General features: G+C 42.7%; 1 protein-coding gene across 1 annotated transcript in view; it reads left to right on the plus strand.

Moving 5' to 3' along the window:
- LOC147025289 (formin-binding protein 1-like) overlaps nt 1–25020 on the plus strand; it is a 99946-nt gene that overhangs the window by 1893 nt on the left and 73033 nt on the right. The window contains exon 2 of the mRNA XM_085886153.1: nt 19444–19559. Within this exon, the coding sequence (XP_085742279.1) occupies nt 19444–19559 (116 nt within the window). The remainder of the gene's footprint in view (nt 1–19443; nt 19560–25020) is intronic.

Here is a 25020-nt window from a genome sequence, read left to right on the forward strand (position 1 = left end):
TTAGTTCAGGTCGGGATCCAGATGCGGCCCATCAGTGGGAGACAAAACGTCAACTGTTGAGTCTGGCGGAGGGATGCGCTCAACCGAGTGTCGTTCTGGTTGAACCTGTGTTGACGATATTGGTTCCACCTTGATATAATTGAACTTGCTGTCTGGGGTGGTATGTCCATGAATGTTTTAATTTTGTTTTGTCCATCTTTGAATTGAGATTTATTTGGAATATAAGTGTTGGATCAGCAATTAGGAAATGGGATCAAAATTCAGTCGACACGATAGGCATTGCATTTTTTTTTTTGCAGGTGCATTGATTGTACAGTCAGCATTATTTGGACATCATGAACGACAATTGTCACGACACAACACAGCGAGTTAGACAGAAGGCTTTCACTGTGTCATAATTGTTTTCCCTCCAACATTTGCTTGTAGATGATGAGTCAAAATGGACCTGAAAATGAGACCATTTGTCAAATCAAGATTTAATCCCTTCTTGGCAAAGCATAAAACTCTTAACTCTACTCACGTTGATTAGAACACCCGAAGGTGCGACAGGTCATCGCGCAAAGTTCAATACCTTATGCCTTTGTGCACAAAGAGAATTCCACAAACCAGCAAGAATGGCGCTCGGTAGAGCGCATACCTCCGCCAGGCTGAACATTCTACGTTTTGTATTCCAATGATCGGCCGGATCTGGATCCCACCCTTGATCGAAATCGAATCGGCTTGTAATCTTCCCAACCCGTCCTCCAAGTTTTGGCCGAATCCGTCCGTAACGTTTTGAGATATCATCCCCACAAACAGACAGGTAGTAATGGGTGAAAACATAACCTCTGTTCACTTTCAGTGGTGATGCTAAATATCCCTCAAAATACTGCTACGACTACTACTACGATTATTACTACTTATAAGAGCCTAAATTATTCCCACCACCTTGTGGAGGCTGTTTGGGGAATGTTTTTGGCCCAAGTCTTTCACGAACTGCCGAGCCAAGCCTGGCATTCGACTGAAGGTGACAGGAATTTGTAATTTGTTCAACGAGCCGGTGATGACCCACCGACTCTTGGCCAAGGATACGGTGGAGTCATCAACATCCACAAAGTAATGCTAGCAGGACGTGCTCACGACCTTTTCAACATCTATCCAAGTGGTGGCGCACACTTTGATGTATTATCCTGCGTGCTAAACACCAGCATGATCGTTTATAGTTGGGTCGAGATTCAAACCCAGGTGATACAGCTCAGAGGGCAGGTGTGCATGCCTCGAGGTTCGCCTGCCAACCCCTCGAAACGAAGCTCTGTCTCTGCAAACCTGCTATACGTTGGATCAACAATGGCACTATCAAAGCTTGTGAGGCCAAAATGATCAACCATTAGCTCAGCAGCAAGGTCACAGTGTTGCTGAACTCTCCTGATAGAGAGTTCTGACGCCTATAGTTGGATGTGGTATAATATGGGTTCATGTTTCACTGAAATTGACATTCTTGATGCCGTTCCATAAAGATGTGACGCTTTTGAGACCACGGCGTTCTTCGGAATGGGATGTTGAAGCTTTGCTTTTCTGTCAACATTTAGGTTGTGAGTGTTAAAGATGCCAGATTTGTCATTCGAAAAGAGTAGGCTATTGTGTGCCAATTCCTTTGCCAAATTAGCTGCTTAGGTTTGGCTGTATTATCCGCATTAATTGCATGAGATCAGCTTGTTGGGGGTGTGAATATGGGACGGGCTTGAATGCCCCAAATGGGGTCGTCATGTTTCTAAAATTCCTTGCACGTCTTTATGGTTTGCGCAATAATATCGACCGTCCAGCAGATTGAGATTCCATCCTGTTTACCGCATCCTCCGGGATGCAACAACATTCCCACGCAGCATCAGAACTGGGAATTGTAATCGGATTTGTTTGCAGTGAAATATTGTGAAATAAGTGTTGAGGTTTCTGTCGGAAGGAGTATCTTTTTACAGTTTACACATAACTTCAAACAGGAGAAGCAGGTTTTGTTGTGGTTTTGTTCTTGTTTATTTTGTATCCAAAGTCAGTGCCGGTGGAACGGCGAGTTCACAGAATGGATTAGGACGTAACAGAACAAAAGGAACAGGATAAAGAGGGGGAAACACCGACAGCAGGATTGAGGGATTGAATAGAAGGAGACTTTGACGAATAATGGATTTGGGAAGGAATGAGGGGTTAGAGAAGATGCAATGGGTGTACAAGATGGATACAGAAGCAAACTCTCAGGAAGGAAAAACTGGAAATTTGGGAGGAGGTTGGATTGGGGGGATTGGTGGGGTTAACGGTGGTATAAAGGATCATTGTTTTGGATGGGGAATGATTTGAGATGGTAGTGAACAGCTGTCTTGAAAACCTGGAGGGAAGAATGAGATTGAAGAGGATGTGGAAGTTGATTCCACAGGCGGGAAAAAAAAGAGGAGTGAATAAGTGGAGGTGCGTAGTGAGTGGATTTTGAGAGTTTTACCATAGGTGGGTGCTGGTTGACCATGTGTGCCCTGCTGAAATCTGCAGGTGGAGGAGGTGAGGATTGGGGGGGGGGTAAAGCTTGGTAAGAGCAGACGGTTCAAGACCAGAAAGGAGGCAGGAGAAGACAGAGAGACCACTGACCTGTCTGCGATGACAAGTGCTTGGCCCATAGACAGCCTAATCATGATTCCAATGTGATTGATCAATATTCCAATGATCTTGAAGGCTTTGGTTTCCACGGTGTCAAGCTGAGTAAGGTGTGGGGCGAGGGAAGCCAACCTAGAGGGGAAAACAGTAACTCCAAGCTGTGGATGATGGCCTTGTCAGTGGATAAGAATTCAGGAGTGCCAAGGATTAAGGAAGGACTTTATATGATGGAGGATGTCCAGTTGGTGGCTGGCTTTGGAGGCCAGCTTTGTTATTTGGTTTACTCAAGCAAGATCTTGGCTGATAGTGAGACCCCAAGTGTTTGACTGACTCACCTTTTTCAAGAAGATTGTTAAGAAAGTAGAGTGGAGGGGGGGGGGGGGGTTCCAGATTGGCTTTCAGTGTGAGAGTGTGGGATTTGTGAGGATTGAAAGACATATTCCAAGTGTTTGACCAGTTTGTAATTTTGTCAAGGTCTGAAGAGAGGGAAGAGGCTGCTGCCGCAGGGATGTGAAGGCACAGGGTGACATCATCATCAATTGGATAAAGGGGGTTTTTCAGAGGGTCAGATAGATCATTGATGAAGATTAGGAATAGGACTGGGCCCAGAACACTGCCTTAGGGAACTCCAGCCTTGACAGGGAGAGGACATTAAAGGATTCAGTTGAGAGCCACATGTTGAGAATAGAGGACGTCAGTGAGCCATGTGTAGAGTTGGCCTTGGATGCCATGAGCAGAGAGTTTGGATAGTAAGGTAGGATGCCAGACTGTACGTGTTGAAAGCTCAAGATATGTCCAGAGAGACGGCCCTGATCTCATGTCTGACATTGTTGGGAGTTGGGCCTGCACTCATGTCTGAGCCTGCACTATTGTTGGGAGAGTCGAAGCACAAGCATATCCAAGGTAGAGTGATTTGGTCTGAATCCGAATTGGAGATCTGAGATGAGGCCATTGGAGAAAAGGAGGGATTTTACATCATTCACACATTCCAAGCATTGAGGCTTTCTTATTGATATTACCGAATGCCATTTATGGGAAGCAGAAGACATCGTTTGCCTTTATAATGGTGCGAAGTGAAAATCGATTTTTCACTTCGCACCATTCCCGAGTACATGTACAGTATATCTCCTTACTACAATTCACGGATTGATGTTTGTGTGTGTGTTTGTTAATTGCTGGAATCCTTCGGATTTCGGCAATTATGTTGGTCGGTTGTGTGTGTCATTCTGTGTGTCTGTTGGGTCGTCTGTAGTTGAAAAAAAAAAAAATTGAGTTTTTTTTCTCCCCTTATTATCAGTATTTCCATCGATATGTTTGTCTGTCTGTCTGTCTGTATGTTGGCTGCTCTTAGAGCACCCTTATTCTGGACATTTCCATCTGTCTGTCTGTCCACGAAACTTTGGTCAAGCCGAGGGGCTAAACCACTCAACCGATTCCAATGAAATTTGGTAGGTCGGACCAATATTTCTGGGAATCGTGTGCTTTCGAATATGGGACCCCGGGCTCTAGCAACGGCCCTTTAAAGTGGTGAAAAAATCTAAAAAAAAATCAACAACAAAAAAAAATCTAAAAATCGAAGCTTAGAGTTCTGTGCGCAATCTATCGAGCTCCCTTCATGCCAATTTGCAGCCTTAACAAAAAATATTTGTAGGAGGAGATAGGTTTTGGGCGAGTACATGTCGAACATTTCAGAAACGGTTAATTGCGAATATCTCTAAGAGAAAGAGTCTGATTTTGATGAAACTTGGGTGAAATGTGTACAATGTGGCTAGCATGTACACAACAATAAATGCTTGCTATGCACACCTCCGTTGCTTAGCAACAGCTAAAATACTTTATCTTACATCGTACACTTATTGTGGACTGTACAAAAAATCAATACATCCGAAACTGGACCTCCGAGGGACCTGTTTTTTTGTGCCCAAGGAGAATGTCTTACAGCATCATATAAAAAATAAAATCTTTAGCGAATAGATAAATGGAATTACCAGGGCTGCCATTTGTTAGAGTCTCTTTGGAAACATGCCTGACATTTCACAAGGTGGGTTTCTGGGTGCAAACTAAGAGGGCTGTGATAACCATATTTTTTGTGCTAAATTGATTGATAGCATGCACATGAGTATCGGCTAGTCGCGTCGGCCAGCTTTCCATCTAGAGTGAGCAGCCATGTCGCCTATTGGCTTGTCTGTCTGTCTGTCCCTCTGTTCGATCCAGTGCTCCGTTAATATAATGGCGATTTCGATGAAACTTGGTTGGTAGGTTCATACCATGACCTAGTTGTGTGCAAATGAGAACCGTTGCCTAGCAACGGGACTTTGAATTTTTTGAAAAATCATAAAAAAAATATTTTTTCAAAACTCGGGCAACGAGCGACTGTGGGCAGTACATTCAGCCATATTGTCAAAAATTTCCAGCCGGATCCTATGAAAACTGTAGGAGAAGATAGACTTTGAATGAACCCCGGTCAAAAACAATAAAAAACGAGGTTCGTTATATCTCAGAGACTATGAGTCAGATATACATGAAACTAGTATGGTAGGTTCATGGTATGTCCTCGTTATGTGTGAGAAAGAGCCGTTGGTGTGGACCCCTCCGTTGCCTAGCAACAGCCGAAAAACCTCAATGTGGGGGTATTTTAACGAAAAACAATCTGCAGCATTAACCCTTGAAGCTAGAATCATGAATTTACTTGTGCTTAATCCTCAGGTCATTCCCCATCGAATGGGCCCATCGCGTCAGGTTCTAATGGGTAGTCGACCACCCATGTCCGCCTACTGGCTTGTCTGTCTGTTTGTGTGTTTGTTTACCCTGTAGCAGCCACACCGTTTCAGCGATCCTGACCAAACTGGGTACTGATGTCGGCCATGGTCCAACTTAGACACTTGTCGTTTTTGGTGAATCAAGGTCAAAGGTCAAGGTCACCGAAAAACTGAAATTCTTATTTTCACAATAACGTCCGCTATAATGGTCGTATCGACTTCAAACCAAATTGAAAATGTGCATCTTCCAATACTGCATCCAACCATATGTCTCATTGGGGTGTCACATCAACACCCTTCTTAGCGGTCGGGTGTCGGGTCAAAACTTTCAAAATGCGATTAAAAATGCCATTTCAAGTCCGATTGACTTCCAAGTTATGATCATGACCAAACTAAGTGCTATAACTCATTAAACAGTACCACTATCAACTTATAAGAACCAAATTGATTTCCAGGTTTTTGTTTTTTCAGAGATCATGGAGATATGACAAAGTTGTTCCAGCAATTCCATGCTCAACGAGCAATTTCATTTTTTTTTTTTGCCTATGCAGAGTTGGCAGTTGCTTATACACCACCCAAATAAAGGTATGCATCATAAGAACGTGTTGTATGCTTGGAACAAGATCGCCCGTCGGGCGGGGACTCTGCTAGGCAATATAACTGGATAGCAGCTTGTCCAAATTGCAGCTATGTTTGTTCTCAACTGAAACGAGCTTCAAGGAACCACTATGACTTGGTATTTATTTATTTATTTATTTTAAAATTCTCAGCCATGAAAGTGTAAGATATATTAAATTATCATGTAAAACCCACATGGTTCACATTGCAATACTTACAAAGTGCTCAATAAGGTAGAATCAGATGCGAGGTGCAGCGGAGGGCATGTGGCATGAAAGCACTCGGTTCAATGCAATTCAATTCAAAATATTTTTACTTAGGTGATGGATTTATTTGGATCTTATATTTGGCTTAAATAATTTTTAGATTTAATACATTTTTCTTTTTGAGATTCTTCTTTCTCAGACTTAGGATTTAGCATATACCCCTTTTAAAAAATATATATCTAACCTACACATTTGAACCTGCATCGGTAAACCATTTGACAAAATTTTTTTTTTTCACTCAAAAATGAATGAACTGCAACGTTTATGGCATCGCGCATGTCATATGGATTGATAATCTGTATGATAAATGTATGACCAAAAGGCAGAAACCTAAAATCCATGCCACTTGCCAGATGTCAACAGAATAACCATGCCATTCAATTGGTTAGCATTGCAAATAACGTGTGAGCCAATTAAATCTAATGATTTTTATTACAATTAAAAGGAGACCATGCGTCTTTCCAAAAATTTACCTTTTTGAGGTATTCTGGAAAAGTAAATACAATTGGAAGAGCAACATCCTTCAGCCTGGTGGTTTGGCAAGGTTTCTCAATGCAGGACTCTTTAAGGTGGTCAGAGAAGAGGACTGACGGACCGCACAAAGAGACCCACCTTGCTCGTCCAAAGGTGTTTCACAGAAAGTAAGGCAGCCATACCATAACATTCTAATACACTCATCAGTGTAACGTCATCGGTGATCGTGATAGTGACGGTTGTTGTGTACAAAGGGCAGGGACACTTTCATCGCACGTTGGTGACTTTGCACTTATTTGGAATTTTTCTTTCATTTACAAATTTAAGCACACCTCGAACGGAAATTAAATGCATTGTTCCACCAAAGTATACATATTCTGTACATCATAATACTGCATGTTAATTTACATAAGTACGGTATGATTATTTACTATGCGAGTGTGTTTGATATTCTCCTTGGTAAAGTTGGTCGATAATGTCAGCATGGTTAGGGTTAACTTTAAAATGGTCTGAGGTTTAAAAAGGCATATTTAACCTTGGCTGAGTCATGCTATTTCTAGTAATACAGATTCTGGAGTCAGGCTCCATTAGGCTGTATGTGGCAATAAAACTCCATACATGTCTAGACAAAGTAATATAGTAGGTCCCGAGACTAAAGCCTCGGCCTAAGCCGATTTATTAAGTTTATTTTTTAAGTTTGTTCAATACGTAGATCTACATGAATGCCACATATCACATTGAGATGGTTTACCTTTTCTTTTTTGTTTTTCAAAGGCCTGATGTTAGACCTATTATTATAATCACTTCAAAAATTTATATATTATCAGATCTGAATCCAGATTTTCACCAAAATCTAATCAATTTTTCTTTGTCGAACACTCAACTTGTCCAACACATTTTGTCCAAATCCATCCTTAACTTTTTGAGATATCCTGCTCACCGACAGACAGACGGGTGAAAATGCAACCTCCGTCAACCTTCGGTGGCAGAGGTAGTAAACACTTTTTCAGCCATTCGCGGGGGTCTTGTACCCCCGGCACAGATGGTTAGTTTTAATGGAGGTTGTCTGATGTGACAATACGTTTGAGTCAATTTTTGCTGTCCTTTTAAGCCGGTCCAATCCTGTTAACACATGAAATCCCAGCATCCAACCCATGACTTATTTCCACACCTACAGATGCGACCTGCAAAAGTATTCACTCCCTTCCAAAGTTTTCACATTTTGATGACACCTGAGCCGATTTCATGAAGCTTTCAAATCAAACTTTATTATAGAGGCTTCCCAAACTAATCCAAAGTGAGAAGTTTAAAAATGCAAATAAAGTGCAAGTTAGTAGTAGTCCCTGTAATCTTGTGCACCTTTTCAAGTAGCAATGTACCAAATAAATGGGTTACAATGTCTTTTCATCTGAGCTACTTAGATTTGCAAGAATTTGTTCAGTTAAAGTTGATTTTGTGGAATGTGTTGTGAAGGTTTTTTTTTTTTTTTTGTCCTATCATGTTAAATATAGGACATTTGACTGATTGTTTGATCTGGTTTTGTGAGAATGCCTTCAGACTTCATCGCATTTTATTAAAGTTTGGTTGGTTTTAGTGTAAACAAGTTCCTATTGCATTGCATTTGATATAATAACTAGAAGGGCACTTGGTAGAGCGCATACTTCTGCCACGTAATGCCTGATCCAAGAAAACATATGGGATATCCTGCACTTTTTTTTGAGATAAAATTTTTGAGATACCTGCACACAGATAGACAAACAAACACAGACAGAGAGAGGTGAAAACATAACCTCCTTCACTGTCGGTGGCAGAGGTAATGTGATTGAATTAATTATTTTATTGGGGTAAATTCTTTAATATTATTAATTAACCATTATATATATATATATATATATATATATATATATATATATATATATATATATATATATATATATATATATATATACAATTGACACCTCCCACACTCCTCAAGCCAAAAAAGCTGCATAAAGTAACCCAAGATTACCAACACAGGGTAAGCACTTATGCTGTTTCAAACCCTTCCCAGAGTTCCTCAACAACTATAAAGACGTTCACACACAGTACGCACATGAGAATCCCAATGCTACACACCCCCTCAGCTACTGGACCGGTTTCATCGATTGTTCGCGAATCGTCAGCAATAGCGTAAACAGCAATTCATACCAGTGAGGCTCCCAAGCATGTACCACATGCAAATGTCAAAAGCCACCTGCTAATCCTAGCCACCTGGGTTTAGTTGATTCGGTGAGAGCTGATTGGCTGTTCCCTCCATTCACAGGTGAGATTTGTGGGTGGGTCTTTCTTTAGTTATATATATATATATATATATATCTTCTTCTTCCTCTTTCGGCTTGCTCCCGCTAGGGGTCGCCACAGCGGACCAACTGTCTCCATTTTGCTCTAATGTGCAATATATATCTAATGTTATTTATATATATATATATATATATATATATATATATATATATATATATATATATATTGATAGATGGTATTAAATAATGGACGGTATATGGATAAAAATGAAATTAATAAATTGTATTTATAAAATACATTAAAATTATTTGTTGGTGGTTGCGAGGATATGCAGTGCTACATGTTAAAGTTGGTTATTAGTGACAGTTTTAATATTTGAATAACTATTTCAATCTGGTTAGATGAAGGTGCTATGTAATGGACATGTCTTTCAGATAAAGTGTTTATTGCTAAATATATTATCATAGATAGTGGTTTATGATTAAAGTTTTTCATATGTGGTTATACTTTAAATAAGAGTAATAATTAAATAAGTTTGGAGAAGGATTGCTGCGTTGACTGACTGTCTGGACACAACTTTGAGGTTGTGGGCCCATTGATGTTGAGTCATCTACTGATGTGGTCCTGTGACCGGGTTTGTGGATCCGCTGTTTGGAGAAGTTCTGGGCTGAAAAGATAAAAACCTCAATGAACAAGGAAAAAAGGCATAAAATGTCAAAGCCCCCGTTGTTTTTGTAATTTTGCTGTGCGGAGTTAAAGGGCTTGCCCATATTTATTTACAACTAAAATGGCTGCCATTCTACAAGTCAGCCATCTTTAATCAGATCGCAAAACAAAGTTAAGTGCAAGTGCATGCCATAGTCTACAGTACTTGTGCCACATTTTAACAAAATCGGACAATGCATGTCGGAGTAATGGTTGGGAACACATTGAAGTAACAAAATGGCCACCAGTCGGCCATCTTGGATGTGATATCAAAAAAAAAAAAAAGAATGACGTGCACAGGTAAACCATCATTCATTATGTGTTTGCCAAGTTTGAACAAGTTCGGTAAATGCATTTCCAAGAAATGGTTGAGGTCGTGCTTGATACCTGTTTAAAAAAAACTAAAATGGTTGCCAGCCTACCAGTCGGCAATCTTTGATCAGATCGCAAAATAAAGTGAGGTGCATACATATGCCATATTGCACTGTGCTTGTGCCAAGTTTGACCAAAATCGGATCATGCATATCTGAGAAATGGTTGGGAACACATTTAAGTAACAAAATGGCCGCCAGTCAGCCATGAACAGCTTATCTTGGAAAAAACATGGCGTGCATAATATGTAAACAATCATTCATTATCTGTGTGCCAAGTTTGAACAACATGAGTAAATGCATGTCCGAGAAATGGTTGAGGACGTGTTCAATACTGGGTTGTTTGTTATTACAACTAATTTGGCCACCAGTCGGCCATCTTTGATCACATCACGAAACAAAATGTGCTGATGTATACCATCATGTGTTGTCTTTGTGCCAAGTACGAACAAAAATTGGTCCACACATGTCAGAAATATGGTTGCGGACATGAAAATCGAGACCAAATCCATGAGCCTCTGTTTCGGATCAAGTCAAATGAGGGCTAATAAAAAATAGGACTGCCTGTCCTGAAGCTCACCTGGATCAGGAGCAAGTCGCTCAAACCCCCTGCAGAGACCCCCTTAAACCCTGACTTTTTAATGCTGTGAACAAACTTTGGTACATCAAGGTGGATTAAGGTTGTGGTCAAGTTTCATTGAAATTCTGTGTGTAGTTCGGAGGAGTGAGCAAATTCCTATTTTGGGGGGGTTCATAACCCCCCTGTCCCCCGTAAACTCCCTTAATGAGCGTAGATTTTGATGCGGTCGATGCACTTTGGTACATCATGGGTGATGAAGTTTCATTGAAATCGTGAGTGTAGTTTCCGAGAAGAGAGCAAATACCCATTTTTGGTGGTCCAAACCCTCTCATGCACCTCTCTATTGAGTACTGATTTTGATATGGTGGATTCATTTTGGTACATCATGGGTGATGAAGGTTGTGGTCAAGTTTCATCAAAATTGTGTGTGTGGTTTCGGAGAAGAAAGCAAATACCTTTTTTGGGGGGGTCAAACCTCACCCAAGAGACCCCCTTCATGAGCGCAGATTTTGATGTGGTCGATACACTTTGGTATGTCATGGCCCATGGGTGATGAAGGTGATGAAGGTGATGGTCAACTTTCATCGAAATTATGTCTAGTTTCGGAGAAGTGTGCAGAAACCTATTTTAGGCGGTTAAACCCCGCCTCCCAACGTAGACGGCTTAATGAGTGCAGATTTTGATGCAGTTGATACACTGATGTATTACGGATGAAGAAGGTTGTGGTCAAGTTTAATCGAAATTGTGTTTGTAGTTTCGGAGAAGAGAGCAAATGCCTATTTTGGGGTGGGGGGGGGGGTTAACCCCCCTGTAGATCACCTTAACGAGCGCAGATTTTGATGTGGTCGATACCATTTGGTAAATCATGGGTGATGAATGCTGTGGTCAACTTTCATCAAAATAGTGTGCACAGTTTCGGAGGAGATAGCTAATACCTGTTTTTGGGAGTCAACCGCCCCTCTGTAGACCCCCTTAATCCCTAAATGAGTGCAGATTTTGATGAAGTCAATACACTTTGGTACAACTTGGGTGATGAAGGTTGTAGTCAAGTTTCATCAAAACCGTGTGTAGTTTCGGAGAAGAGACCAAATTCCTATTTTGTGACCCCCCCCCTCCCCGTAAGCTTCCTTAATGAAGGTAGATTTTGATGCGGTCAATACATCTTCGTAAGGAATCAGATATGAAGCTTGTGGCAAAGTTTTATTAAAATTGGGTGTTTGGTTCAAGCGATAATGACTAAAGTGTTTACTGACTGACTGACTGACTGACTCACCTACAGACACTGCTCGATCGCATAAGTTCACCTGACTAAAGTCCAGGTGAGCTGAAAATAGTACCTAGCTGATGATCCATGCTGTGGGGAAATCAGTCAATTGCTTATAAGTTAAGGTTATAACTTCAAATAGAATGGATTTTTGATGTAAATAGATGATGAAAATGTGATAGATTTTAGATCCTCGTGGAGGATCTCTAAGTCTAAGTCTTACTCATGTTGTTGTTCTTGTGGACTTTTTTGTTTCACAGCCTACAGTTTTCATCGAAACTTCCTGAAACTTGACATATATATGTAAAAATACCCTGCGCAGACAGTAACGATCTCAGATTTTGAAATTTCCTCCTAGAAAAAAAAGTTATGACGTCAAAATATCTCCGCTAATGGAAATCGCCGAAAAAATTATCTCCGAAACTAGGCAAGCTTTTTGATGAATTCTGTTTGCGAGAATCGAACAGGGCATTAGCAGAGATGAATTACCGCACACATGATACATCACAATGACGTCTTGTCAATTTTATGACGTCATTCCTATTTTTTTCCATTTTTAGATCCTCGTGGAGGATCTCTAAGTCTTACTCACGTTGTTGTTCTTCATCTTTTTCTTGTGGACCTTTTTGTTTCACAGCCTTCAGTTTTCATCGAAACTTCATGAAACTTGGCAGATATATGTAAAAATACCCTGCGCAGACAGTAACCATCTCCGATTGTGAAAATTCCTCCGAGAAAAAAAAGTTATAATGTCAAAATATCTCCGCTAATGGAATCGCCTAAAAAAATTATCTCCGAAACTAGGCAAGCTCTTTGAATTCTGTTTGCGGGAAGCGAACAGGGCATTAGCAGAGATGAATTACCGCACATATGATATATCAGTATGACATCAAATCAATTTTTATGACGTCATTCCTATTTTTTGACATTTTTGTTTCACAATCCAGAGCTTTCATCGGATCTTCGTGAAACTTGCCATGTATATGCAGAAAGCCCATGCGCAGGCAGTAACCATCTCCGATTTTGGAAATTCTTCCTAGAAAAAAAAGTTGACGTCATAATATCGCCGCTAATGGAAATCGCCTGTAGCATTATCTCCGAAACTAGGCAAGCTTTTTGAATTTTGTTTGCGGGAATCAAGCCGGGCATTACCACAGATAATTTATCGCAAACCTGATACATCACAATGACGTCATATTCATTTTTATGACGTCATCATTAAGAGGACGAGGATCTTAGCTCATTTGAGCTTGTTTATTTTGATTTTTGATTATTTTTTGATTTTTGTTGTGTGTGTGTGTGTGTGTGTGTGTGTGTGTGTGTGTGTGTGTGTGTGTGTGTGTGTGTGTGTGTGTGTGTGTGTGTGTGTGTGTGTGTGTTATGTCTTCTTCCATCTTGGGACTACGGTGCAGTAATTGGGCTTCATTTTGATAAGATTAACAGAAAAAAATAACCAGATGATTTTCAGTTGCAGAAGTAGTCAAACCCTTTTCCTGATTTACTGTAAATCACTTCAGAGGCAAATTATTTGTTTGAAAGGTTACAAAATAAGTCTAATAGGTCTCACCTGTCTGTAATTAGCAGTTTAACTTAAAAATTAAGCTTTGAAACCAAGTTCTTCAAGATCATTGGAATCTCCCGATCTGAAGTCGAGTCAATGGGATTATCCCTTTGCCATTACAAACAGGTCAGTGGTCTCTCTCTTCTGCCTCTTCCTTTCTGGTCTTGCGCCCTCTGCTCTTTCCATGCTTTGTATCCCCCAGGTTTCTGCAGGGCTCACACTGTCGAACATCAACCCTCTTCTGGTAAAACTACCTAAATCCAGGGTCAGTGCTCACCTCCACTGATTTGTTCCTCCTTTTTCCCACCTGTGGTATCAACTTCCATGTTCTCTTCAATCTGATTATTTCCTCCAGGTTTTCAAGACAGCTTTTCACCACTTTCTGAGATCGTCCCAAATCCAAAAACAATGAATTGTTTTGTCCTTATTAGCCGCACCCAAATCCATCCTAATTTTCCAGTTTTTCCTCCTTGGAATTCCTTTTCCATGCATGCGTGAAGGCCAAGTAGCTTTCCAAAGAAGTCAGACATAAAGTGTTGGAGAAGCACCGTTCAGGAGAGAGTTATACGAAGATTTCAAAGTCACTCATAATCCCTTTGAGTACCGTGGAAGACGTATCATACCACCCAGATTCTATCCAGATCAGGTTGCGATCAGGAAACTGGTTCGGGATGTCACTGTAAATCCAACAATGAGTTTGAAGATCTGTAAGGCTCTTTGGGTCAATGTTATTCAATCATCAATAATAATCCGTTTCCTTCACAAAGCTGGTCTCTATGGACTGGTGGCAAGAAAGAAGCCATTACTGAAAAGCATGCATCGAAAACTGCAACACCACTGAAACTCGTATGGAGAAGTGCAGAAAAGCATCTTGACGATACTGCAGGAATGTGGAAAAACGTTTTGTGGTCAGACGAGTCAAAAATTGAACTTTTTGGTCTAAATTCAAAGCGTTTCATCTGGCGCAAGCCCCACACTGCACATCTCCCAGTTAATACCATCCCTCCTGTCTCGCCATGGTGGTTGCAGCATCACGTTATGGGGCTACTTTTCATCAGCAGGTACTGGTAAGCTTCTCAGGATAGAAGGTACAATGGATCGTGCAAAGTACTGTCTGACCCCAACATTTGCGGATTCGCTATTCGCGGGCCCTGCAAATTCACGGTGTATATATAATGTGACGTCTTCTACATTCATTTTTTTTGTATACGTATTTTTTTAAATTATTATTATTATTATTATTATTTTTAACACTTCGGGACTGATCTACTATATCCACCTTCACGGATATAAATTCAGCCAAGGAATTCTTCCACAGAAACCTGCTCTCTCTTGTGCACAGATTCCTCCCATTTCGTCTTCAGTGATCTTACCCATCGTCCTGCTCTTGATACTCTGAATCCTTTGGTGAGGGAGTTGCTTTAAAAAAAAAAAAACTTGCATTCACCTCCTGGAAGGCAAATCCGACTGAAGGCAACCTTCGATGATCCCACAAAGCCCGCAACAAGTGTGTGTCCACTCTCAGGAGAGTCAGAAAACAACATCTGTCCAATCTCAAAAATGAGCTTTCAAACTCGTCTCCATTCTCTAAAAGCTGGTGGCGTCTTGTGAAGTCATTTCCATCTCTGTTGTATGTTTCCCTTTGGGGATACGGGTGACCGTGCCAACCGTGTAATTACAATGCGAGTTTGTTGGGATGGGTCTTCACAAACTTTGCACACCTTGATCGGGCAATATTTGCCGATTCTTCCAGAGAAAACTGTTCAAACTCAGTAAAGTTGCATGGGGAGCATTGATGGATGGCAATCTTCAAGTCATGCCACAGATTTTCGATGGGATTTAAGTCAGGACTCTGCCTGGGCCACTTAAGGACATTTATCTTTTTGTTCCTTAGCCACTCCAGTGTTCCTTGGGTCAGTGTCATGCTGAAAAGTGAACTTCTGCCCCAATTTAATCTTTCTTCCAGAAGGCAGCAGGTTTTCCTCCAGGATTTTTCCGTATTGTGCTCAATCCATTTTTCCCCCCTTCTACCTTGACAAGTGCCCCAGTCCCTGCTGATAAGAAACATCCCCATAACATGATGCTGCCACCACCATGCTTCACAGTAGGGATGGTGTTCTTTGGGTGATGTGCTGTGTTGTGTTTGCGCCAAATGTAACATTTTTCATTTCGGCCAAAAAGTTCCATCTTGGTTTCGTCAGATCACAAAACTTTTTGCCACGTGGCTTCAGAATCATCAGAGTGGTTTTTGTGCATACCTCAAAGGGGACTTGAGGTGGGCTTTTTTGAATAATGGCTTCTTTCTTGCCACACTACCGTAGACGCCAGACTTGTGAAGTGCTTTGGACATTGTTGTCACATGCACACAGTGACCAGTGTATACCGAGTACATGTAACGTCACCAGAATATAAATACCTGTAGTATAAATACATGTCGACCGGGTATAAATACCTGTAGCTCTTTCAAAGTTGTCTTTGGCCTCTGTGATCGGTATCCTCCTTGCTTGGTTATCCAGTTTGGAGGGACGGCCTGGTCAAGGCAGGGTCTTGATGGTACCATACGCCTTCCACTTCTTAATGATCTCCTTGACTGTGCTCCAAGGGATATGCAAGGTGTTTGATATATTTTGATACCCATCCCCTGATCTCTGTCTTTCCACAACTTCATCCCAGTTGTCTTTTGAAAGTTTCTTGGTGCTCATGGTTGAGTCTTTGCTGTGAAAGGAAATATATAGGAACATCTGATTTTATTCTGAAATGATCAGAATCGCTGCAATTTAACACAGGTGGAGGCCAGTTAACTTGGTGTGTGATAGTGAAGGTGATTGGTTACACCTGAACTAATTCCTAATGGCTATTATAAAGAGAGTGGACACTTATCCAACAAAGATATTCTTGTTTTGTATTTCTGATTAATTTTTTCTGCTTCAATCGCTCCCAAATGTTGTTTTTTTTTTTTCTGTTGATGATAATGCTGCAATATCTTTACTGTTAGGAAATGTGATTTTTGAATTTGACACTGCTGTGTAACTGTAATCTACGACATCGATGTAATACGAGCATATTATTACATAAATAAACATAGACAATCAACATCTATGTAAAAATCTGTTTGTGGGGAATGTATCTTCTGCTTCTTCAAGACATCATTCGGCTGCCATGTTGGTCTTGTACGAAACCAAAGATTTATTTGGAGCGTTCATGTTCACATTTGTCATGCCCTCCCTATAAATTTTCCCTTCAGTGAAAAATGGCCAACGGGACTGTTAAAATTATCAAATACCAAAAGGTTGGAACTCATTGGCATCGTAGGCTTTTGTGACCGGATAGGCCTCATGCCGAAGGACTTTGTGGAAAGTGCAAATGTAATCTATTCGAGTTATGTAACCACGATCACAAAGGTTTACATATGCACTGTGGGGGGGGGGGGGGGGAGCGAAGGATGAGAGAGAGAGAGAGAGAGAGAGAGAGAGATAGAGATAGAGATAGAGATAGAGATAGAGATAGAGATAGAGATAGAGATAGAGATAGAGATAGAGATAGATAGATAGTCTATTTTTTTTTTTTTTTTTACTTGACCATGGACCAAACCAGCCATCATTATAAGAGTGTTTCTCTAAGTAATTTGAGGAATCTCATGACACTGAAAAAAAACCCCTCTAATATTTGCTTTTAACGACATGCATAAAGGAAGTCGCTGAGGCAGACGCCACCATGCTTCGGTGGAACTTCGAAGCTGGATGTGCGACGTGCTGGTACTCCTTTGCACCCAACACAAATGGCGATTCGATCCAGAGCGGTCACCGCACCGGACGCGGGTTGCTGTCCGTGCTGACACTAATCATCCCCGATTAAGCCGCTTGCATAGTTGCTGACATTGAGCGAAGAATATGCGGGAGGATGGAAAGGACCGCGTTGCGATGGAGGTGGGTTGGAGGTCTGGGAGGTGTGGGCAGGGTTTTGGAGGTGTGTGTGTGTGGGGGGGGGGTTCTGGGAGATGTGAGGGGGGATCTAGGAGGTGTGTGTGTGTGTGTGTGTGTGTGTGTGTGTGTGTGTGTGTGTGTGTGTGTGTGTGTGTGTGTGTGTGTGTGTGTGTGTGTGGGGGGCGGGGTCTGGGAAGTGTGGGAAGGGTTTGGGAGGTGTCTGACGGCGGATGGGGTATGGGGAGGGTTGGGGTCTCGGAGTGATATAATTATCTGGGAGGGGGTGAAGGTTCGAGGAAGGAGGGAAAGATCTGAGGGGGGTGGGGGGAGGCGGTTTGAGGATCGGTACTTTCATTGTGTAAAATGAAAGAAGGTACCAATATGAACCAAGAATCGGTACTTCTCTGTGTAAGATGAACCAATGTACCCATTTGAACCAAGGGTTGCTATGTTTTTGTGTAAGATGAACCAAGGCACCAATATGAACCGAAGATCAGTACTTCTATTGTGTAAAATGAACCAAGGTACCTATTTGAACCAAGGGTTGCTATGTTTTTGTGTAAGATGAACCAAGGTACCCATTTGAACCAAGGGATGCTATGTTTTTGTGTAAGATGAACCAAGGCACCAATATGAACCGAAGATCAGTACTTCTATTGCGTAAAATGAACCAATGTACCCATTTGAACCAAGGGTTGCTATGTTTTTGTGTAAGATGAACCAAGGCACCAATATGAACCGAAGATCAGTACTTCTATTGTGTAAAATGAACCAAGGTACCTATTTGAACCAAGGATCGGTACGTACTTTGTGTAAAATGAACCAAGGTACCTATCTGAACCAAGAATTGGTACTTTTTTGTGTAAGGTGAACCAAGGTACCAATCTGAACCAATAATTGGTACTTTTTTGTGTAAGATGAACTGAAGATCAGTACTTCCATTGTGTGAAATGAACCAAGGTACCTATCTGAACCAAGAATTGGTACTTTTTTGTGTAAGGTGAACCAAGGTACCAATATGAACTGAAGATCAGTAATTCCATTGTGTAAAATGAACCAAGGTACCTATCTGAACCAAGAATTGGTACTTTTTGTGTAAGATGAACCAAGGTACCAATATGAACCCAAGATCAGTACTTCCATTGTGTAAAATGAACCAAGGTACCAATCTGAACCAAGAATTGGTACTTTTTGTGTAAGATGAACCAAGGTACCAATATGAACCGAAGATCAGTACTTCCATTGTGTAAAATGAACCAAGGTACCTATCTGAACCAAGAATTGGTACTTTTTTGTGTAAGATGAACCAAGGTACCAATATGAACCGAAGATCAGTACTTCCATTGTGTAAAATGAACCAAGGTACCAATCTGAACTGAGCACTTGCTGCGATATATTTGCTGTTAAGAAATGTTTTTTTGGGGGGGTTTTTTTGAGCTCTTTCATCCAGTGCAACAATAAAAGGCTTCCTTTTCTTTTTTCCTTTTTCTATGTGGTATTTTTACCATGAGCTTCCAGCTAATGTATGTTAGGGTTTGGTGTGTGTGTGTGTGTGTGTGTGTGTGTGTGTGTGTGTGTGTGTGTGTGTGTGTGTGTGTGTATACTTACACACTTTTTTTGTCATTTAAGACTCATAGTGGAGCATATATGTCACATGAGGTTGTACAGTATATGTATCCAATGCAGTCTGAGCTTGTATATAATTGTACCTGTATCGAGAAAATTGCTGTACTCTCCCACACATCCCAAGGGCATTAGTACACAATACACAAACACATGATGTGTGGGATTTGCACCTGGAAATTCCCTGCATCATTAGCAGGCGTTGAGACTAGAATGCTGATAAACCAAACAGATCTTTGCAAATGAAAGCTTGTGGCACGTCATTATACAAGTTAGAGTAAGTGAGTATATGTGGCGTGTAGCACGAATGGGAGAACGTTTGCATCAAAAGCAAATGCAATCTGCAGTGATGACACAGATATTTAATTTGTGGTTTTATTTTTATTTTATATCTTTCTTGCAGGACCAGTTTGACAATTTGGAACGACACACCCAATGGAAAATTGACTTCTTGGAACGGTTCAGCAAGTTCACAAAGGAGCGAATTGAAGTGGAGGAAAACTATGCGAAACATATGAGGTGTGGATTTGATGACACTTGTTTTTGTGTACTTGTATCATCCTGTACATAACAATAGCGAGAATTACTTTGCAATACATTTCCCCTACCGGTCCCAATTAAGAAGAGGAAACCCTATAATAACCCACCGTGTTTGGGTCTATTTGGAAAAATAAAAGGAAAAGCAATTTTCATTTACTGATATCATTTGTGGATTAGAAACGAATAAAGACAACTAGGACAACAAACCAGAAATAAAAATTAGTTCTCTTTAAAGCACGCTCGAGCCGATACCGGATTAGATGAAGAAGAAGAAGAAGAAACTTTCTATCCCACACTGTTTCGTTCGTTTCTAGGTTTTGCCGATTTCACATTTTAAAAAAATGTGCATATTTCACTTATGTGCATATATAATGCATCATGGTTATATAACCTAGGATCATTCCAATTGCACTGGGCCATGGACTAACGTCCAGGCCTGAGGCCTGCCAATCTGTGCTGCTTCATGCAATGGTGGCACATGATGCCATGGGGTGGAGTCATGGCAGCTGAACACTGATGCATGTACTTATAATATGTGATATTTTCTAAGTTTAAAAAGGACATAACTCTGTGAAAAATTGACAAAACGCCCTGAAACTCGAACTTGTTCTGTAACTTATAATAAAGCCATGTACCAAGTTTCGGTTGAATTTGTTAAAGAGTATGGGAAAGATGAAGGAGTCTGAAAAACTACAGGTGGGATGGATGGACAGACATGGATGGAGAGCAAACCTTTAGTCCCCTCCGGTGAAACCTGTAGGAGATGAATTACCTCTGCCAGTGATGGTGGATGGAGGTTATGCTTCCACCCCTGCTTGATTGTTTGTCTGTCTGTCTGTCTGTCTGTCTAAGCAGGATCTCTCAAAAAGTTATGAACGGATTTGGATGAAATTTGGTGAAAAGTTTGGGTGTGTGACAAGGATGAATTGATTCGATTTTCATGAAGATCCGGATCCAGATACGAGAATTTTTTTTCGAGTGATTATTCAGCATTGAGAGATATGGCGAAGAACCATTAGGCTATATAGCATGATATGTCAAAACGTTATGGACGGATTTGGACGAATATTGGTTGACAGTTTCAGTGTGTAACAAAGATGAATTGATTCGATTTTTGTTGATATCCGGATACGATAATTAAAAAAAATTAAATTGTGATTCTTCACCAATGAGAGATGGAGCCAAAACGATATATTGCACAATATTTCAAAAAGCTGAGGGTAGATTGTGACAAAACGTGCTGGATGAGTTGGGTCGTTGACAAGACAAGGCCGATTAGATTTTGGTGAAAGTCCGAATGCAGATACAGCCTATCGGTAGGATACAAAATGTAAACTGTTCAGCCTGGTGGGGGTATGCGCTCTACCAGGTGCTGTTCCAGTTAGCTAGTTTTTTTTTTAATTGCCTGTGAGCAGGATATCTCAAAAAGCTATGAACAGATTCAGACGAAACTTGTTGGACAGGTTGGGTGTTTGACGACAAGGCCAAATCGATTAGGTTTTGGTGAGAATCCGGATCCAGGTACGAGAATTTTTAAGTGATTCTTCATAATTGAAAGATGGAATCACAAACGATATATAGTTGCGGGGCTGGATATTGGCGATGAGCACAACCATGAGATGGAGCTGCAGGGTCGACTCCACCGATCACCCAGAATTTATAGGTCGTCACCCCGGACAACTCCGGAGCCGACGGGTCCCTTATCGGACCGAAGTTCGCCAATCGATCGACCACGTGGGGTTGGGTCGATTGCCAATTTCAATTTACATAAATACACACGTCGTCCAACTACCGGGGAAATTCACCCTCGACGATGCTCATACAGAACGAGCCGCTAGCGTACTCGAACCGTGTGTGACCCGAGCGGATGGTCACTGAGCTTCCGTCGGTCCAAATGTCCCTTTACAGCGGCAACTGCCTGGCTAATTCTCCAACACGCACCGTGTTAAACCAATAGAAGAAAGACAAAACGAACCGATACATTTAACACATGGGTTTATTTATAATGGAGCAGCGGGGCACGTAAGAAGCAGAGTTATCCAAATACAAGAGGCACGAATGTACAGCAAGGCACTTGTACAATTACTACTTTCTGGACTGGCGCCACAAACACACACACGCACACACACCCAAAATAAACGGACCCAAAGTTTTGGGTCTTTGTCAGGTCAGGTTCGATCTGTGACCTGCTACAGGTACCATGTAAACCTGTACTAACCTGTTCCATGGTCGGGTTGTCGGCGACTAAACCGTCTCCCCCACCAGGTTTTCTGGTGAGGAGGGTGTTTGGATATGGACACCCAGCAGGATTAAAAACAAAACCTGTCAAAGGGCGGAGGAGCTCCTTGTGAGCCAACGGCCATCCATATCTAGTGCCCAACTGTGTCTGCGGACGTCCTCCTGCAGTTGGGTTACTTCTTATTAGGAGGTTGGTGGCAGGATTTGCACTCCAGCCACCGTAAAACGCTTCATTCCGCAAAACGCAAAAACGCAAAAAAATCTGAAAACCCACTCCGTGGGAGTACCTCCTGTGCAGCTTCCCTTCGCAGGGCAGCTCGCCGGATGATGGGATTGGGGCAAAGCCTTCGGGACCCCCAATCTTTGATAGGAGGGAAACCACGGGGTAACATCCCTGGGTCAGATTGCGGGAGAGTGTGTCGGAGTGGTGCTGAGGTGTCGTCCACCAGACGGCGGTCTCCTTGGGTTAACCTGAGGCGGTCCCTTCGGGTGGGTGCCTGGAATGTCCTATCCCTAAGAGAGGATGATCACCTGTCTCTGTTATCATCTGAGCTCAAGCGTTTAGACATCGGGATTGCAGCTCTCTCTGAGGTTCGGAGACCGGATTGCGGCGAGATAATGGTGGGTGGTTACACCTACTATTGGTCTGGTCGCTCTGATGGTTACCATACCCAAGGAGTTGCTGTAGCTGTGTCCAATAAGCTGACCCCAATGATAATTGAGGTAACACCGGTCAACGAGCGTATTATGAGATTAAGGATTCGTCACTCCTTAGGTGTCATTTCCCTGGTCTCTATTTATGCTCCGACTGAGGCGAGTGATCTTACCGTGAAGGACACATTCTACGCCACACTCGAGTCTGTGGTTGATCAGTGCCCCAGACGAGATACACTTCTAGTCTTGGGGGATTTCAATGCATCGACTGGAACTGATAGGGATGGTTATGAGGTGTGTGTTGGTCCCCATGGGTCAGGAACTATGAACCAGAATAGCACTAAGTTCCTTGACTTTGCAAGAAGTCATGGACTTAGGGTGGCTGGTTCATGGTTTCAGCGCCCGCAAGCTCATCGCTGGACTTGGTATTCCAACGCTGGCGGTGTGGCAAAGGAGATTGACCATGTCCTCATTGACGGTCGTTGGAGGATGATCCAGAACTGCAGGGTCTACGGGAGTGCTCAGTTCCTCAATACTGACCACAGGCTTGTTGTAGCAACTCTAAAGCTGCACCTTAAATCCTGGAGAATGGTACCATCCCAGCCTAGGCTGGATGTTGCCAAGCTCAGGGATGAGAGAGTAGCTGAGGAGTTTGCGAACAGGCTGAGTGGACACTTGGGGGGTCTGGGTGCTTTGGGGGTCCTGAAGAGTTGTGGAGCACCTTCAAGACCACCGTCCTTGATGTTGCCGGTGGATGCCTTGGAGTTCACCGCAGGGCAAAGAAGAATTTTGTCTCTCAAGGGACACTGGATACCATTGACCAGAGTCGCAGGGCCAGGCTGAATGGCAGAGCTGAGCTGTTCAGGGAGCTGAGGCGTAAAACTGTACGTGCACTGAGGGTGGACAAGGAGGCCTATGTGCGAGGAATCTGTGAGGGGGTAGAGCATCACCTGTGGACAGGTGATTCTCGTCCCGCTTACAGGGGAATTCGCGCATTACGTTCATCCAAGCCCATCCCTCGGAGCACTGCAGTTCGAGCAGAGAGTGGTAGGCTCTTGACAGAGGAGTCTGAAGTGAAGGCCCGCTGGGCCGGTTACTTTGAGCGGTTGTACCAGGCTGATCCCGCAGCTGTCGAGTTGGACGTCAAGGGTGTTACAATCCCTGTTGCTGACCCTCGAATCAACTGTGGTCCACCTTCGCTTGTGGAAACACGGGCTGCGGTGAACCAGTTGAAACGGGGCAAAGCTCCAGGGATCTGTGGCATCCATGCCGAACTTCTCAAGGCTGGTGGAAATGCTGCACTCGCGTCGTTGCATGCAGTTTTGTGCTCTGCCTGGAACACAGGTATCATCCCAACTGACTGGAAGAGGGGCCTTGTTGTCCCTCTCTGGAAAGGGAAGGGTGATCGCCAAGACTGCAACAACTACCGAGGGGTGACGCTGCTCTCAGTGCCGGGCAAGGTCTTTGCTCGGATAATTCTTGATAGGGTTCGCCACCATCTGCTTGAGCACCAGCGTCCAGAGCAGTCAGGCTTTACACCAAAGAGGTCAACGATTGACCGTATCCTTGCACTTCGTGTCCTCACCGAACGCAGACGAGAGTTTCGGCAGGGGCTGCTTGCAGCCTATGTTGATCTCTGTAAAGCGTTCGATTCAGTGAATCGGGATGTCCTCTGGAGGATTCTTGGTCTTCGTGGGGTGCCACCAAAACTGATCGATCTGATGTCTGAACTCTACTCTGGTACTGAGAGTGCTGTGAAGTGTGGTGGTACCATCTCTGACTTATTTCCAGTTGTTACTGGAGTTCGTCAGGGGTGTGTACTTGCCCCCACACTTTTCAGCACTTGTATGGACTGGATTTTTGGGAGGATGTCGGAGAGATCAAGTTGCGGTGCATCGTTTGGCAATGTCAAGATCTCGGACCTTGATTTTGCAGATGATGCAGTCATCTTTGCGGAGACTTTAGACATCCTCTTGGGGGCCCTCGAGGTGCTGAATGAGGAGTCGGAGCCGTTGGGATTACGGATTTCTTGGGTCAAAACAAAGATCCAGGCTTTCGGTGACATCTTGGATGCTGCTGTCCTGTCTGTGTCTGTTTGTGGTGAGGATGTTGAGGTCGTGGATAGATTCACTTACCTTGGCAGTGATATTCATGTCTCCGCAGGTTGTGAGCCGGAGGTCAATAGACGTCTGGGTCGGGCCTGGGGAGTCATGGATTCACTGGATCATGGGGTGTGGCGCTGCCGGTACCTGTGCGGGAGGACGAAAGTCCGAGTCTTCAGGTCCTTGGTACTTCCAGTCTTGCTCTATGGGTGCGAGACTTGGACTTTGACCAAGGATCTGAGACGGAGACTTAATTCCTTTGGTACCAGGTCTCTTCGGAGAATCCTTGGCTATCGCTGGTCGGATTTTGTGTCCAACGAGCGGTTGCTGAGAGAGACTCGGATGAGATTTGTTACCTGCATAGTCCGTGAGCGTCAGCTGCGGCTGTATGGACATGTGGCTCGTTTTCCTGACGCTGATCCTGCTCACCAGATTCTCTCAGCGAG

The sequence above is a fragment of the Eptatretus burgeri genome, chromosome 6, assembly GCF_056783735.1.
Source record: "Eptatretus burgeri isolate ZD-2024b chromosome 6, Ebu_testis_v1, whole genome shotgun sequence".
Lineage (NCBI taxonomy): Eukaryota > Metazoa > Chordata > Myxini > Myxiniformes > Myxinidae > Eptatretus > Eptatretus burgeri.